This window comes from Thamnophis elegans, chromosome 2, assembly GCF_009769535.1.
Source record: "Thamnophis elegans isolate rThaEle1 chromosome 2, rThaEle1.pri, whole genome shotgun sequence".
Taxonomy (NCBI): Eukaryota; Metazoa; Chordata; class Lepidosauria; order Squamata; family Colubridae; genus Thamnophis; species Thamnophis elegans.
In genome coordinates this window covers 991,854-1,010,531 of record NC_045542.1, presented here as the reverse complement: position 1 = coordinate 1,010,531, position 18,678 = coordinate 991,854, and the positions used below count along the sequence as shown (strand labels likewise).

The following is an 18,678-nucleotide window of genomic DNA, read 5'->3' as shown; positions in this document are numbered from 1 at the left end:
TGCACTTCGGCTGTTCAAATCTCACCGGCTCAAAGTTGACTCAGCCTTCCATCCTTCCGAGGTGGGTGAAATGAGGACCCGGATTGTTGTTGGGGGCGATATGCTGACTCTGTAAACCGCTTAGAGAGGGCTGAAAGCCCTATGAAGCGGTTTATAAGTCTAACTGCTATTGCCAAAATGATTTAGCTAAGGACACATTTACAAAGAGACTTCCTAAGCAATTTTTTAAATTCTGTTTAATTAATATACTTTTCAGTTTTCAGCACTGCGGTGCGTACAAAGGGCAGCTGATCATCGCATGCGCATACACGCCGGAAACCCAGAAGACAAGGAGGCAAGGGGGTGTGTGTGCCTGGGGACTTTGGGGCGTGCGTGCCAGAGGTTCGCCATCACGGGATAACTTCCAGCTGAGCTTCCTGTGGGGTTGGAGGTGAAGAACGTGACCACTGCGATCCCGCCCTGAGCTCTCCCTATTGGAAGGCTCAAACCTTGATGGGGGTGTGAAGTAAAGGGGGGCCGCCTTGCAGGTCAAAGAGAGCCACATCTCTCCTCTCTGATTTGGAAAGCCTCCTCATCTGAAGACCAGAAGCAGCGGCCGTTAAAATGGCTGCCTTGAAACAGGAATCAGCCAGAAGACCCAAGACAGTGCAAGAGCATAGAGAGATGTGAACAGAAACTGTGTTGCTGGGGGAGATGATTCTTTTTTTCTTTAAAGCTACCCCAGGATAAGGGGGAAAAAACCCTAAGGAAGAGACTCTAAAATGATTTTTGCTAGCTGCAGAAAATACCACTCTTATAGAGCAGTGTTTCTCAACCTTGGCCACTTAAAGATGTCCGGATTTCAACTCCCAGAATTCCCCAGCCAGCAAATGCTGGCTGGGGAATTCTGGGAGTTGAAGTCCGGACATCTTCAAGTGGCCAAGGTTGAGAAACACTGTAGAGATTGATATTGTTCTGAACAAAAATGGAGTGAAGTAAATATCTGCTGGAAAGAAGGCAGTGTGGGAATTGGAGAGGAGAGTCTTAGTTATCAAAGCGTACTCCCAGGAACCTGGACTGTTGCAGTCACAGCATATTCAGGGAATCTTAAATACTTACGGCACTCTTTAAGAGGTTCGTCTGACCAGTCCCGACAGTCTTTCAATCCATTGCAGACCTTGTCCATGCCGATACATTCTCCAGAGCTGCACTTAAATACATTTGGTCCCTTGCAAGTTGTCACTGTTGCAAAAGTAAAAAGAAGCATCGTTTAAATCTCACTTTGCAGCTTCCACTTGGCTTTTCTAGGAAAGCCGTTCAGAAAGTGAAGATAAGCAGAAGAGCATCAGCAGAAGAGAGCAGAGGCACTTAACATTTTAATAAACACTATTCGTCTTAAAAAAACAAAACCCTAAACCCGTGATGGCAAACCTATGGCACGTGTGCCAGAAGTGGCACATAGAGGCCTCTCTCTGGGCACGCACACCATCGCCCCCAGTCCAGCTCCGTCACATTGTCGGGACTCCGTCGTTTGTGGGACTAAAAACAGGCTTCCTCCTTTGTTGCAGTGCATTTGCTGTTGCCCCCTCCTCCTCCTCCTGGAGCCCATGACGAAGGAGGTGTCCTGGCAGTTGTGGTGGGCAAGGAGGGTTGTGTGCTGGGGCTGTTGTCACCGCCTCTTCTTCGCCAATTTCCTCCCCCACCCCGGCTGGTCTGTCTCTAAATCAGTGGTTCCCAAACCTTTTTGTCCACCGCCCCCTTGGTGCTACAAGCGGATCCTCAGTGCCCCCCACCCTGCCCAGTGATGGAATTAAAAAATTTTTACGACTGGTTCTGTGGGCGTGGCTTGGTGGGCGTGGCTGGGGGAGTCATGTGACTGGGCGGTTTGCACGACGGAAGGAAGATAGCAACAGTAAAATTCAAAACTGTAACAATTAATTGCACATTTATTCGAAATCCAATTTAAAAACCTTTGTAGTTAATGTGAATTCAACAAAATTGTTGAACATGATCCAGTGATACCAGGAGGTTTTCAAAGTCTGATAGTCATTTATCAAGAACCTTAGTAACTAGTAACTTAGTAAAATTTAGTAACTACTTGACTGTTCAGTAAATTCTTAATGTGATGGATGGGCTTGATGAAATGATACCAGTTTCCCAATGTCTGGTTTTAAGTCACTTAGCAAGAGTCTTAAATCACCACGTTCAGTAATCTGGAGTCGATTTCTTTGCTTGGAGAGAAGTTGGATGACCACACTGAAGCCACGTTCCACCAAATATGATGTTGGAAATGCAACAAGGGGCTTCTTAACCACTGTCCATAGTGCAGGATAGCGATCGGAAATTTCTTTCTGTAACCAAAACTCTTGGTACAATTTCTTGAACTTTGGCTTCAGCTCAAAGTCACCAACATTTGCTTGAATTGTTTGATGAAATTATTGCATGGTGCCTAGGGATTCCCAATATGGAAAGTGAGAATGGGAACATTTTTACAGATCTATATGTTCTTGGGTTGTAATTTTCACGCCCTTGTCACCTCGAGGCTGGATTACTGCAACGCGCTCTACATGGGGCTACCCTTGAAAAGCGTTCGGAGATTGCAGTTAGTCCAGAATGCAGCCGCGCGAGCGATATTGAGTGCACCGAGGTACACCCACATTACACCTGTCTTCCGCGAGCTGCACTGGCTACCAATTGGTCTCCGGAAGCAATTCAAGGTGTTGGTCATCACCTTTAAAGCCCTACGTGGCTTAGGGCCAGCGTACCTTCGAGACCGCCTACTGCCACATACCTCCCAGCGACCGGTAAGATCCCACAGGGTGGGCCTCCTTCGGATGCCGTCAGCCAAACAGTGTCGGCTGGCGGGCCCCCGGAGGAGAGCCTTCTCTGTGGCTGCTCCGACTCTCTGGAATCAGCTACCCCCAGAGATCCGGACCTTACCCACTCTCATGGCCTTCAGGAAAGCTGTTAAAACCTGGCTGTTCCAGCAGGCCTGGGGCTGTTGACCTCATTGTTGAGGTGCAGCCCCGATTAGAATGAATGTATGAGATGTTGCTATTTTAAACCGTTTCTTTCGTTATGTGTTGCGTTATGTGTTTTTTCTTTTCTCTTTATTTTTGTACGCCGCCCGGAGTCCTTCGGGATTGGGCGGCATATAAATGTGGTTAATAAATAAATAATAATAAATAAAGAACGAGGGGGATGGAAAGGGAAATATAGACAATGGAGTCCAATCTCCTTCCTCAACAGTTTGGAAGCAAAGAAGAACTCTAGCAAAGTGTTTACCTTCCACCCTGAACGATCCTCTGCCCCATCCCAACCCCTGGCTCTCCAGGCTCCCACCTAAAACCCCCAGCAGGGCTCACCGTTCACACAGCCGACCTCGTCACTCTGGTCTTTGCAGTCGGCCTCTTTGTTGCACTGCAGGCTCCCATGGATGCACATCCCGTCATTGCACTGGAATTCATCAGGCCGGCAGGTTGCTTTCACTGGGCAAAAGCAAGATCACCTTTAGAAGCAGCTACACCATTGCGCCAACCCAGCGCTTAGCTCTGCGTGACACACAGTGCATTAGTACAGTTCATTTCGCTTCGCGGAACCAAGCGATTCAGAGTGTAAACCTCCAACTCTCCCACAAGTACCGGGACCGAGTAGCTTCGATATTCTTGGCCAATAAATGGAACGCTATGCAAGTTGAGCACCCAAAGTGAAGAAATGGACCTCCAGGACAATATGGCGTAGGCGTAGCTCTACCAGGAGCCATAGAAACTACAGGTAGTCCTTGTTTAGCAACTGCCTCACTTAGTAACTGTTTACAATTACACTGATGAATAAAGTAACTCTGCAACCAATCTTTGCATTTTTGATCTTTGCAGATCTGTCAAGCAAACGAAAGCTTTTACTTATCAATTGCTGCACTTAATGACAGAGTCGCCGGTACCAAGTATGGTCACTAAATGGGGACCTCTAGTAGAGAAAAGCACTCTGTCAAGCCTGAATTGGAAGAGCCAAGGTGGCGCAGTGGTTAGGGTGCAGTACTGCAGGCCACTTCAGCTGACTGCTATCTGCAGTTCAGTGGTTCAAATCTCACCGGCTCAAGGTTGACTCAGCCTTCCATCCTTCCGAGGTGGGTAAAATGAGGACCCGGATTGTTGTTGGGGGCAATATATGCTGACTCTGTAAACCGCTTAGAGAGGGCTGAAAGCCCTATGAAGCGGTATATACGTCTAACTGCTATTGCTATTGTCAGCCAAGACCTACCAGAAGCTCATGTGGGGCAATGTGTCATGAATGAAATTGAGGGCAAATCTTAAGATCTCCATCATCTTCCTCAACTCTCACTCGGGACAGTTGGATTGGAGAATCAGTATCTCCTCAGGGTATCTGGCAAGTTTTCTTTTAATTTAAAAAATAACCTCGAATTCCTAGTTCTGTTTTCCTGAAGTATTTTTGAAGCCTCTCAAGGCAGTTTGTTCCAGCTCTCTTCTATGTTATCTTGAAACATGCTACTTGAAACAATTGATATTTAACTCTCTTATTTAGCCACAAACATGTCAAGTCCTGCTTCTCTTTCTGCGGAGGATCTCGTACCCCACGTGTGGCTTTTGCAGAGAGCTCTGAGAAGGGCTCAGTCGATGCTTACCACAGTCTGCCTCGTCCGATTTGTCCTTGCAGTCAAAGCTCCCGTCGCACTGCCAGCGCTGGTGGATGCACTCGCCACTCCCACAGTGGAACTCCAGTGGAGAACATGGGTCGGCTTTCTTGGCTCCCTGCTGGATTCCACAGAACTCGGGGGATTCATCCGAGCCGTCTTTACAGTCTGCATCATTGTCGCAGGCCCAGAGCTTGGGAATGCACTCTGAGCTGTTGCAATGAAACATTTCGGGATTGCAGGTCGGGGCACGACAGTCTAATTCATCACTGCCGTCTCCACAGTCATCATCTTCATCACAGACGAAGTCAAAAGCAATGCAATTCCCATTTCGGCACTGGAACTGATGATCTGCACAGCGTTTCGGAGCTGAAAGGGCAGAAGAAGAAGAAGGGTTACCAGTCACAACCGACATCTACATTGGGACACAAAGTTTACCAATGGGCGATTCGCTTCTCTTTAACAGGACACCGTCCATATATATGTTTTATGCTAAACAACCGAGAGGCCTTTTTCTTGAAGCGCACACGATTTCTTGTGGATTCAAAGGCGTCTTGCTGTTTCTCTTTTACTTGTCCAAGATCGACTGCAGCAGATGAACGCAAAAACCCTGAGATCTCTACTAATAAATATGGATGGCAGAGGGCAAAAAGTAATCTTTTAGATTCTATGCTCTCAAATGCAAGACTGATAGAGTTTGAAAACCAAAGTCTTCAAGACCCAATAGGGTACATTACCTCCCAAAGACCGATTCAATCGCACAGACTAAGCCTTCTCCGGATTTCCATCTGCCAGCCAATGTCGGCTGGCGACTCCCCGGGGGAGAGCCTTCTCTGTTGCAGCTCCGGCCCTCTGGAACGATCTCCCCATGGAGATCCGGACCCTTACTACCCTCCCGGCCTTCCGCAAAGCCACCAAGTCCTGGCTGCTCCAGCAGGCCGGGGGCTTGTGAAACATCCAGCCCCACGGAAACTGTGAATGTTGTTGTATTTTAAATTGTTGTTTGTCTTATTTATCCCCTTTCACTCTGGGAGTGGGCAGCATACAAGACTAATAAACTAAACTACTACAAATACATTCTCTCTTTATCTTTAAAAATAATGCGATCCCAAATCTCTATTGCTCTTGGTTTTACTATAATTAGCGTCCTTTATTTAATGTGACAGCATTATCTGGTTTTATGATGCCATTATGACACAACCACCCCTATCACCAAGCCATGCAGCCCTGACTTACGGCAGTTGTCTTCGTCTGAGCCATTTTCACAATCCACTTCTGAGTCACACCGCCAGGATACATCAATGCAACGGTTGATGCGGCCGCCACAGCTGAACTGGGTTGAACTGCAAGTCACAGATTCTGAAAAGATACATAAGACCCTGATTGTATTACACTGTGTCCCATATAGCCTTAGCAAAGGGGTCCCTTAGTCTTAAGGTCGTTGTTCACTGGCCAAAGAGCCTGGTGGAGGAGATAGCACAAGTTCTGGCGTCAGGAGAAAAAATATGGAAGTCACTCAGATGAGCAATGGGTCCCTGCTCTCAGTTAGCAAGTGAAGCCCTATAGGAAGTATTGCCAGTAAGGAAGATGACCTTGATGCCATTCTCCCAATATGCAGGAGCACCTGGGCAAAAGAGGTTGAAGCATTTTTTTAGCCACAAAACAATGAGAGAACATTTGGAAGTGGCTCAGACACTTGCCCAATTCATTGAACTATGAGGAGGGGAGGGGAGGCTGGGGGGGAGGGATATATATCAGGTTTGACGAGACGTGTTAGATTTTAATGTAATTTGACTCCACATGTATACTGTCTTCTCTTATATTTTCATTACTATTATTATTATTATTATTATTATTATTATTTTTCTTTAAAACTAGGATATGTTAAGCATATTGATAAGAAGCGGAAATACACCAATGAGAGGAGGAGTGGGAAATAGAAGGGAGAAGAAAGATGGGAAGAGAGGGATAGGAGAGAGGGTAAGGGGGGGGAGATGAGGAGGATAAGGAGGAGTGGAATGAAGAGAGAGGAGAAGGAGAAAGGAAGGAGAAGTAGAGTAGGAAAGGATGATGGAGGGAAGATAGAAAGTTGGAGAGAGGTAGAAGAAAGAGGTATATGGGGAGCAGAAGAGCTATAATGGGTTTCTATTTTTCTGGGCATTGTTGACAAGAGGAACTGGTGTAATTATTATTTAATACTATATGATACTGGCTATGTATAGTATACATGTGAATGTATGTTATGAAAATGGAAATAAAAAATATTTAAAAAAGAACAGAGAGAAGGTGGAGGCGCACTGCAGAATCATTTACAGTCAATCTCAATAAAAGTAGCTTCACCTTTACTGTGAAGTTGATTTCCTGGCCTGGTCTACCTAATGGATAGGCAGAGAAACTCACCTCTCCTGACATGGAACAGGGTGGCTGATCCTAAGAGGCAATAATCCTCCTTTCAATACCACCAGGCCTCCCTCCAATTTTTCCCTTCAAGGACTTTAAAGCATATTACAAGGTTCCAGGTCCTTCCATCCTACCTTCTGAGAAGTGTGCTCTTACACTCGGGAGAAGATGCCTCTGTGCCACTCTTTTATGCTTTGCGCAAAGATATTCTCTACTAAGACTTAATCCCCTTGATTCCCTCACCTCTAAATCTTAGAAGGCATCTATTCAATCAGGTGGCTAAGAAGCTGCAGCTGAAAACTCTTGGCTGCAGGCTTGGGGGACAATAAAATCTGAAATCTGTAGAATGAATAGCATTTTTGATGTACCTGGATGTTTCAATCAAATTATGAATACAATAAAGGACTTGGAACTTTTTTTTAGAATAGAATAGACTTGTCACTTTATTTGTTTCACTACAAAGGTCAGGATTAATGATGCAGGGAAATTTAGTCTAATACGTTGCCTACATTCAAGATCAGCTACAAATTTCAAGATGGCTCAATTTCAAATACTCTAAAGAGCAGCAGTGTTGAAGGAAGGCTAATCGCTTTAAACATTGCAATCTTTTCTGTAAAACAAATGTTGCCATGTCATCATGAGCTGCTAGCATTCACGGAGTTTTTAAAAATGACAAAGCTATTTCAAGTCCTCCTCAGCATACTTAAAAAAAAAAAACATTACGTTTTCTTTTCTGTTTTACAAAACGTTCCTGCTCTCCAAAGTCTTTTTGAAGCAGTGAACTCCCAGGCCGTGAGACAAGATGAAGCTAACAGAGGTAAACTCCATCTTCCTAGTTGTTCCATTTCTCCTGGCAGTAAACTTCTATCCCTCCTTGCAACAAGCTTCTCTGTGGGAAGGACACACCCTGTACCAGGGGTGGGTTTCAGGCAGTTCGCGGCGGTCCCCGCGAACCGGTTCATCGGCGAACCCGGAAGTAAGTAACTTCCGGGAACGCCGAAGGGTCCACCCGCCCGCCCGCGTTTCTTACCCAGTTTTGACAAGTTCTGCGCTTCCACGCATGTGCAGGATGCATACAGCGCCTGCGTGATCCTCCAGGAGCAGCTGGAGCATCGCACAGACACTAGAATGCATGCGTGCACTGCGCGCGTGCACGAGGATGCCGCCGGCCCCGTTCCAACCGAACCGGTTGGAACGGGGCGAGAAACTCACCCCTGCCCTGTACTTATGGTACATAGGAACCTGAATAACATTAATAGGAGGGCAGATTATAGCTGGTAAAATACTGGCTGAATGCACACATTATAGGAAGCCAAATACACGTACCTATTTTTGATTTAGCATGTTGTGTGAATTCACTTGGATCGCTCACTAATTTACTGGTTTGTACAGGGGTGTCACATCAATTTCATTGAGGGCCATTTCAGCATTACATCCGCCACAGGAAGAAACGAGGCGAGGCTGGGCAAGGCGAGGCCAGGCATGACAAGGGGAGGCTGGGAGGGGTGAGGCTAGGCAAGGCGAGGTGAGGCATGACAAGCTGAATGAGCTGCAGCTGCTGCTAGGCACCACCAGCCCCATGTGCTCACCATCTATGCGTGGGTCCAGGGACAGCACTGCTGAGGCAATGGGGGCTTGTCCCTCGATGTTTCTGGGGCGGCCCCGCAGGCTAGATCTAACCATCTCATGGGGCAGATCCGGTCTGCGCGCCTTGTGTCTGACATGTCTGGCTTACTATATTGAGCAATCACAGCTAGCTGTGGTTCGTTCTGAACAGCTTAGTTAGCAAAACCATGGCTTAGTATATACAAATCCAGCCTCTACAAAAGAGACGGTAGAGATGCAGAGCATATTCTGTCCCTTCACGTGTGGCTTTCGGGAAGATTGGAAGAGGAAACTTTGCTCAAGATTAGCGTTAGCCGACTTACTGCAAGCATCCAAGGATTCATCAGAACCATCCTTGCATTCAGGGCTGTCATCGCAGATCCATTTGTAAGGGATGCAGTCTCCGTTTCTGCACTGAAATTCATTTCTTCCGCACTTACCCCGCTCTGCAAGAGAGTTTCATTAACCATTAGAAAGAGAAACCGCCACATTCTGACTTCACTCCTCACCTGTCTACGGAGAACATCTTAACTGTAAATTAAACTTATTCATAGGCTATTTATTAGTACCTTCACCGGAAGATATGAATCCAAGTTTTATTTCATATATATAAAACTATACATACCACAACTTTTAAAATTAATTCTAAACGCACATGTATCCGTTTCAAAAGAGGCATGCAGACAAGAGACTTGACAAGATCTTACCAGAGATTTGCCTAGATATTTCTGATTGTACCCACAAGCAAACCGATAGAGAGAGCAAGGTGAGTTGAACAATAACAGTGGGGAGATCTATCTGATACAACTGGAGGAAGAACTGCACCCCACTGGTACTCACTCTTTACCTATGGCAGTGGTTCCCAAACTTGGCAACTTTAAGACTTGTGGACTTCAACTCCCAGAATTCTCCAGCCAGCAAAGTTGCCAAGTTTGGGAACCACTGACCTATGGAAATGGAATACCCTGAATGTTGGCCTGGAAAAGCTACGTCAGAAACTATGAGCAACAGGTACCCATAAAGATTGCCAATGTGGCCCAGTGACCCAGTTTAAAGGTGCAGCTTGTACTGTAGCTTGTGAGGAGGCTGCCATTAGGGTTTCTACCTGAAGCATTCAATAAAGCCACATCCTTCTTTTTCTGGCCGCTGCAGTTCCAGCCCAACTATATTTTGTCGACAGCTGTGAAGTGTGAAAATTGGAGAGCTGCTTTCTCAGCTGCTGAGTTCCCTGTTTCTATTCTGAGTTTGGACTAGCAGTATCTTCAGCAAGGTCCCTTCAGAATCTTCTTGAATGCCAAGGTTGACCCCTTGAACGTGCCAAGAGCTCTGTTTCCCTCACTGGTTACAAGGGATTATATATTCCCTGCTCACTAATCTGTAGATTTTAGCTCAGGGAAAGTTTTCTGGTTCCACCACAAAACCGCGGAGGACAAAATCGCGGTCGACGAAAGCACGCATTTGACGTCATCACAGCGTGACGAAAACATCGCGCTGTGATCGAAAAATGTAAAAATAAAGCGAAAACCTTACCCTAACCCCCCCAAACCTAACCCTAAACCTAACCCTAAACCTAACCCTTAACCTAACCCTAAATCTAACCCTAAACGTAACCCTTAACCTAACGCTAAACCTAACGCTAACCCTTAACCTAACGCTAAACGTAACCCTAACGCTCTAAACCTAACCCTAACCCTTAACCTAACCCTAACCCTAAACCTAACCCTTACCTTTATGTGAATCGGCTTGCTTTAATTTTAATTTTATTTCAATTTTTAATTTTTTTCATCGCGCTGTGATGACGTCAAATGCGCGCTTTCGTCGAGCGCGATTTTGTCCTCCGCAGTTTTGACGGGTCACGAGTTTTCTTAGGGAAAGAAATGACCACCAAAGTGATATGTTTGCTTCCACAGTTGCTAAACTTTTTGCCATCCTCTCAACAGGAGCCCCCTTATCATTCCCAAAGTTCCTTGATGGCGAACCTGTGGCAGACGTGCCAGAGGTGGCACATAGAGCCCTCTCTCTGGGCACATACGCCATCACCCCCAGCCCAGATCCCTCACCTTTCTCACCATCATTTGTGGGACTAAAAAGCTGTGTGAAACAGGCTTCCTCCTTCGCCGTGGTACTTTTGCTGTGGCTGCCTTGAGCAGCAGCACAGTGAAATTTAGCCCGCTTCCCAATGGGGAAGACAGGGTCCCCTCCTCCCCCTGGAGCCCGTGGTGAAGGAGAAGCCCTGGTAGTTACGGAAGGCAAGGAGGGGTGTGTTGCCACCATCTCTTCTTCACCACTTCCCTCCCCCATCCCAGCTTGCCTATCTCTTTAAATCGCACCTCTTTGTCTCAAGGCCCTCGAGCAGGACAAAGCAATTGGGAAAGGACTGCATTGGGGGGGGGAAGGAACCCCTGGACTAGTGCTGGAGGTTGGGAATCTGACGTCTGTCTGGAGGCTGATGAGGCCAGGAGCAGCACACCCACAAAGCCCAGCTGGGCATCCCAACACAGGCAGTTTTATCAGAAAAGCTATCTGGGAGACGAGAGCGAGCAGAGATCCCTCAGTTTCTCCTCTTTATCTTATCCCCCCCCCCCAATTCTTTCTCAATTGCTTTGTCCTGCTCGAGGGCCTTGAGACAAAGAGGCTTAAAGAGACAGGTGAGCCAGGGTGGAGGAGGAGAGCAGTGAAGAAGAGGTGGTCTCAACAGCCCCGGCACACACCCCTCCTCGCCCGTCACAGCTGCTAGGGCTTCTCCTTCGTCGTGGGCTCCAGGAGGAGGAGGGGACCCTGTCTCCCCCATTGGGAAGTGGGCTAAATTTCACTGTGCTGCAGCCTTATGGGGAGGCAGGGCATCCCAACAACACAGGCAGTCTGCCAGGGTGAGCATAGGTAAAACCAGATTTCTCCACAGAGGAGAAAGAGAGGCAGGTGGGAGGGAAAGAGAGAGAGAAAGAGGGGGAGTGAGGGAGGGAAAGAGAGAGAGGAGGGGAAAGAGAGAGAAAGGGGGAAGAGAAAGAGAGGGAAGGAAAGAGAGAGAGATAGAGGGGGGAAGGGGGAAAGAAATGGGGAAGAGAGAGGGAAAGGGGAAAGAGAGAGAAAGAGGGAAAAGGGAAAGTGGAAGAGAAAGAAAAACAGAGAGGTGAGGGAGGAAAAGAGAAAAAGGAGGAAGGGGGAAAGAGGGGGAAGAAAAAGAGGGGGGACCGAAAGAGAGAAAGAGAGAGAAGGAGAGGGGGAAGAGAAACAGGGAAGGGGAAGAGAAACAGGGAAGGAAAGAGAGAAATGATATTACAAAAGTTTTTCTTTTTTATTCTTGCTAAAGGTAATATTTCAAAAGCAGAAAAAAAGTTTTGGTTTGCAGTTGGATACTCGGTGCCCAAAAGGTCCACCACCACTGGAACAGACAATCAGGACAAATGTCTCTGGAGAAGCTCCCTGAAGCTGACTTCCTCTCAACAAGGCCTGAGGAAGAGACTCTTCAGTTGCAGGATTGCTGCAGGAGATCATATCAGCTCTACAACATTTAATTTGATCCCCAGATGTGGAGGTTCCCTGTTCAAATTCTCAGGCACTGTGGGATTGTTAATCAAACCCTGCCATTAAGCCTTCCTCATGTGAAGCTTGGACAGGCAAATGCTCATGGATTTAGTATGGTGGGTGGTTTTAAAAAGAGGGTTTTATTTGTGCAGGACATAAACTGCAGATGGCTTTACAGATCTAAAGGTCAAGCACTGAGCATATCTGATATGGCATCTTAAATAATTATAATTAAATCTTGCGAGGGTCTGCTCTAGCTGGGCCTGCAGGAGCCTGGAATTTAAATTTAACCCATTCACGCGGCTAGTTGTGGAAAGCCTGAATTTTGGCCTGAACTGTGATTTATATCTGAAAAACTGCAAATATAGCAAAAGGAGGGTAACTCTTATCTTCTGATTATACAAATGGGTAAGATAGAAGTTTCTTCCCCGCTGCTCCCACCTTTGATGAGAGAGAAGGCTGGTTGGCATTGCCAACTGTACACATTCTGAAGCGGAGCTTCAGTCACAGGCTACCAATTCTTCTTACTTTCAAGACTTCTCATAGAAAATAAATGGACAGAAGGAGGGGCAGTCCAGACAATCACAATATTTGCAGAACAAACAGCAAGCAACAGTGTTGGTCATTTAGCCATGGTGACACTGTTTGAAACCAACTCTCAAAAAGTAAAAACTCCTCTCTAGCAATAGCAGTTAGACTTATATACCGCTTCATAGGGCTCTCAGCCCTCTCTAAGCAGTTTACAGAGTCAGCATATCGCCCCCAGAGTCTGGGTCCTCATTTCACCCACCTCGGAAGGATGGAAGGCTGAGTCAACCTTGAGCCGGTGAGATTTGAACCGCCGAGCTGCAGATAGCAGTCAGCTGAAGTGGCCCACAGTACTGCACCCTAACCACTGTGCCACCTCGGCTCCTTATCCTCTACAAGGAATTTGCTACAGCTTCTTGGAGAACTAGAAGCCTGAAATTAAGTAATACTTCCCATTATCTGCATTTGTCTTATTCCAAACATGCAAACAATTTATGTTGCTATTTCTAATAGCATGTAATCATTAATGACTTGTTACAGTAAAAGTCCACAATATTTTTACAAATTTGCATCTTTAAAAAATAGGTTTGTAACCCTGTCATAACCCTCTTCACCTTCACCTCTTAAGTTTTCCTATCTTTTATTAACTGCAGACCAGTGTTTCTCGAGTCAGACTCAAATGTTAGTTACCAAGTTAAAGGCAGATTAAATGAGAAAATAATATGAGACAGATGAATGTGTCTTCCATGAATGAAATGATAGTTACATTATTAAGATGAATAATTTTACATGCCATTTGGAGAATTCTGGGAGCTGAAGTCCACACTTCTTAAAGTCGCTTAGGATCTATACAGAGTTAATAACCTTGATTTTACTGAAGTTGAAAACCTGTTTCCTGTACTTGCTCCTGTACTTAGCTTGTATGACTGCATCACACAGGGACAGTCAGAAGAGGAAACAAAAGATTTACATTTATGTAACCTCAAGGAGTTTTTTTATATATACAAAATTCAAACAAGCACCACCTTCCTAGAAACCTGCAACATGAAACAGGGGCATACAGGACTGGAGGTATTGTAAGCTATTCTCTCAACGGAGCTTTCCAAACAATTATCAGGGCTTAACAAAACTTTAGCAGCCAGATATTAAGTTGCAGGAAAGTTGCAGATTCAAAGGGCAACTTTTTATCCTTCAAAACTAGATACTTACATGGCTACATGAACCACTATTTTATAGTCTGGCAAACAACTCTTCAGAGCCATTGTAAATGAGCCTGACGTGCATTATCCAGGATCCATTTATGGCTCCTATAAAACATTATCTCCCAAATTAGTCTCACAAAATACTCTAAGCCTCCTAGGTGTATTCATTTTATGAAGGGCATTCTGGAATGATGAGTTTGCAGAACCTATCCACGCACACCCAAGTCCTTGTTTTCCTGGCCAGACTAAACCCAACAGTTCAGATTAATTCAGCTCAGTAGTGAAGTGAGCACTGGAGTTGGCAGATTCCAACTATTCCTACCTACTCGGAGCTGTCAAGAGGACAAACAAATCACATTCAATTGCAGCTCACTGGGGAGCATCTGCCTTCCATTCAGTATGTTTCGGAGGCTAACCAGTTTATCAGCAATGTATCTTAACCCAGTCCAGCATATATGGGGGAAATGTAAAGCGGTTCCTGCAACAAATAAATGGCCAGAGGATTTTGAAATTGGGGCAGCATCACACACACCTCTCCTCCTGGCAACGCACAAGCCAGGAATTACACTTCTTAACAAAGGTTTTTGTCAGGAAGCAGAATTTCAACTACACACATTTTGCATTTCCTTCATATATTCTATTTCTTCATATATTCTGGGCAGGTCAGCTAGACCAACATGCTTGTCATTCTTTATTATTTATTATTTTATTTATTTCTACGATTTATAGGCCGCCCAATCCCGAAGGACTCCGGGCGGCTTACAACGAAGAAGAAAGTAATAAAAAATGAAAATAAAAAAATGAAAATGAAAACAGGTTAAAATCAACACACATACATTCGTTATGATCGGGGCTGGACTTCAGCAATGAGGTTAACAGCCTCAGGCCTGCCGGGGGCTTTACACATGGCTATTTTCTCCTTTCCCCTCTTGACTAGAATTGTGTTTATTCATAAGGTAGAAATATTCCTTGGGGAATGAAAAACATCACGATCCTTTTTTAGACCCCCATCAAGCCCTTCTACCCAAATACTACATTGCTTCAATCTTGAGTTCTAATTTTACTCTGGGACATCTTTCTAATTCCATGGGTGCCAAACTCGATCATGTCACATGATGTACCACGACGGTTTTTGCCTCTGTGGATCTGGGGTGGGTGTGCCCTGCATGTGATGTCTCTGGCCTACAGTTTGACACCTCTGCTCTAACCTAAAGCTTCCACATCGACTGGGAATTCTGGAGGTTGCAACCCCAACACATAAAGGCTATTATTGAACCCCAAATTTTGCCAGCTTTCCAAAGCAAGATCCATGCTAGTTTGTTGTGGTAAATTCACTACCACCTACAGGATCATCTTATCTTTACAGTAATTTTGAGAAAGTTATAATCACACCACACCAAGTCATGACCCAGAAGAGCCTTCTTTTGTAAACATGACTGAAGTTCGTATCAGATTATGGCATCAAAGATTTTTAATGCAAATATATCATTCAAAGTGGTGGCAACTTGTCCTTTGGAACTTTGCTACCCAAAAACAGGTATATTAGGCAAGAACAGATCTCCTTCAATTATTAACAGATATGTGGCAGAAAGTGCAGTAGTTCTTCCTTATCTTTAAATATAGCAAACTTGGAGAGTGTGCCTATTTGCAAATAAGCACTGAAACAAAGTGGAATCTTTTTTTGTCAATTTATTAATGCATTTTGGAAAGATTTGTGATAAAAATTGGGGGCAACTTTAAATAAGAAGACATTTGGGAAAAGATCCTGTTCCTTATTTTCAAATCCTCCCCATCAAAACATTTTGTCATAGTTAGCAGATACCCTGTTTTGTTTGTAGAGAAGTCTAAACTGCACCAATGCAGGCAAGGAGTCTTGAAGAGGGGGTGTGTAATGGCTCCCCTCCTAACTTGGGAAAGTAAAGATTCTTGAAACGGATTATTTCAAAAGGAACCTTTAATCAGGCAGGATGGAAACCATTAGAGGCAAAGCAGCATCTGAAACCCTTTAGGCCATGCAAGTGGGATTAAGCTGATAATGACCCCTCCCCTTTGTCCGAATGCAGATTCTGACCAATACACAAGTGTGAAGATGCTTCCTTAACTCTTCTGCCCTGGGAGTCAATAAAGCACACGTTCCCATGGCTATCTCTAGTTAGACATCAAAGTAATATACCCCACATGGCTACCATAAACATCCCTCCAGAGATGGCGAACACCAAAGTAGTTCAGCTGGGGAATCTCCCCTCTTCGGCCTGAAATATCCCGAAGAGAACTATGAGATGCCCCATTTTCTTCACAAGCCAATAGGCAAGAGGAGCGTATGAAAATGGCAACCTCAGAGCCAGATGAAGTCAATTATTGTCTCCAAAGTTGCAGGCCACTCAGCCCATCCTTATTTCCCACCAACCTTCCACATGTTCCTAATGGAGCCTGCCTAATAAGCATGCTCAACTCTTCCCTTAAATAGCTGCAATTTCAAAGCAGCAATATTTAGTAAATGTGAACAATAGCAATAGCAGTTAGACTTATATACCGCTTCATAGGGCTTTCAGCCCTCTCTAAGCGGTTTACAGAGCCAAGGTGGCGCAGTGGTTAAATGCAGCGCTGCAGGCTACTGCTAGATCAGCAGGTCAGCGGTTCAAATCTCACCGGCTCAGGGTTGACTCAGTCTTCCATCCTTCCGAGGTGGGTAAAATGAGGACCCGGATTGTTGGGGGCAATATGCTGACTCTCTGTAAACCGCTTAGAGAGGGCTGAAAGCCCTATGAAGCGGTATACAGAGTCAGCATATCACCCCCACAGTCTGGGTCCTCATTTCACCCACCTCGGAAGGATGGAAGGCTGAGTCAACCTTGAGCCGGTGAGATTAGAACCGCTGAACTGCAGTCAGCTGAAGTAGCCTGCAGTGCTGCACTCTAAGCACTGTGCCACCTCGGCTCTTTAATCTATGAGAACAGTTTGTCATAGATTAAAACACCGGAACCCCTGGTTCCAAAAGTTGCATTTCAGGACTATACACAGAAGGTATACCTTCTAAGGAAGTAAAACGCCAGGACTGATACCTTTCTTCTCCCCTGGTGGGTCTGCCAGGTTGTTTGCAACTCAGGGAAGGAAACTGACACACCTGTCCTGCCACCAGCTCTTAGCAGCGCAGCTTACTCCCAGCCTGCCCTACCCACGTCCCGGTTGCCAGTCATCTCCTGAGAAAGAATTCCGGCCTGCCACGCCTCAACGCCGGAGCTCCACCCAAAGCCCTCAATGGCCAGAGATTCTGGAAACCCTCCTAGGCTTGAAGGCTGAAAGCGCCAAGGCTCCTCAGGGGATCTGTATGGTGACAAGCAACGTGCTTGTTGAGTGCGTTAAAATGCCCTCTTTGCCTTTTGAAGGAAGAGCTACCCAATCCGCCGTGGATCTTTCCCTGGTCCTTCGAGGTTACTCCGGAGGAGCCTTATCGTTTAACCGGATGGCCAAGGGAAGCCACTCCTAATTCCAATCTGCCGGTCAAGGAAGCGCCCCGCGGCCTCTCCGGGGAAGGTTGAGGCGCGATGCCTCGAAGGGACCCGCTTAACTACTGGCCCGAGAGAAGCCGGCGGCGGGAGGAGGTCTCCCGTTCCAGTGGGAGGGCGGAGTAACCAGCGGGAGAAGCGGAGCGCCCGGCAGCCTTGAATGAGAAGCCACAGGACGCCGGCAGCCAGCGGGGGGCTGGGGGGCCGAAGAAGGAGCCAGAATCCAAAGGGCAACGGGCTGGGGGCCACTTTCTGGGGAAGGCGAACTCCAACGCCGTGCGCTGAAAGGAGAGAAGCGTCCCCTCCAAAGGGGGAATCCGGTCCCTTCGTTTCCTACCAGGCGCCGGGAAGGAATCCCAGCCAAGTTAGCCAGGAGCCCCGGAAGGGAGTCCGTGGCCGAGGGACGCGCGCTCCAACTCAGCCCTCCAAGCCGCGCGTAAAGGGGAAGGGGGACCCTCCCCGAAGCTTTCTCCAGGAAAGGCGGGCTGGAAGCCCCCGTCGGGACTCGGGCACCAGGTTGGAAGGGAAGGAGGGAGAGAAGGGCGGGGGGGGGGCAGAGCTCGCCGGTTTCCCGCTGGGCGTGGAGAGGTTCGGCTTCTCCGACCCCCGACCCCAATTCTCCCCCCCCCTCCCCACGCTTTGCCTTCACTGCCCGCGACACGCCCGCGTCTCGCTCCTTCGCTCTGCCTCCCGACGTTTGGGAAGCCAGCGGGAGCCCCAGGACTCTCCTCTTACCGTTCGCGGAGACTCGGCTGAGGATGCCCAAGAGCATCAAGGCGACGCAAGCGGTTCCCAACGCAGCGGGGCTCATGGCTCCTTCCTTCCTCCGCTCGCCCCGAGGACTCCGACACAGGGACGCGGGACGCGGACAGGTGCCAGGCGCTCCCGTTGCCCGGCACACGCGGCTCCTCTGCCCGAGTCCCTGGCGCCCCTCCTCAAGGCGAGCGGGCAGGGGGCGGGGCTTCCAGTGGGGTGATTTTCAAACCTCCCCACATTATGGCGAGGGGGCGGGGCGACAAACGCCCGATGTGACGTCCGCGTCCCTAACCCCGCCCGCCCGCCCCGCTTTGGGATGCTCCCGGCTTGACATCAGCGGCGTCGGCGGGATTCGCGGCAGGGCGGGCGCGTTGCCCGTTGACTTCATAAAGCAAAACCGAAGAGCCCCAAAGCATCCCAGGCGCCCGTTGCCACTTTCCGAGGAAAAGTTCTGGTCTTCCCGTGCAAAGGACTTGCTCCTGCCGCCCCCCCCCCCCGCCCCGTCCTCCAAAGGGAACCGCAAAGC

The 18,678-nt window shown here is 47.2% G+C and overlaps 1 protein-coding gene across 2 annotated transcripts in view; it reads right to left on the bottom strand.

The window, feature by feature from the left end:
- The window catches only part of LDLR (low density lipoprotein receptor), a 33,798-nt gene extending 15,449 nt beyond the window's left edge, over positions 1-18,349 (bottom strand). Inside the window, exons 1-6 of one of the 2 annotated variants that reach the window (XM_032209030.1) lie at positions 18,132-18,349; positions 8,959-9,081; positions 5,867-5,989; positions 4,622-4,999; positions 3,345-3,467; positions 1,099-1,221 (exon numbers count right to left, since the gene is read on the bottom strand). In XM_032209030.1, coding sequence (XP_032064921.1) covers positions 1,099-1,221; positions 3,345-3,467; positions 4,622-4,999; positions 5,867-5,989; positions 8,959-9,081; positions 18,132-18,207 — 946 coding nt within the window. In that variant the 5' untranslated portion in view covers positions 18,208-18,349. The remainder of the gene's footprint in view (positions 1-1,098; positions 1,222-3,344; positions 3,468-4,621; positions 5,000-5,866; positions 5,990-8,958; positions 9,082-18,131) is intronic. The other variant, XM_032209029.1, reaches the window with a different exon arrangement.
- Between the last annotated feature and the right edge of the window lie 329 nt (positions 18,350-18,678).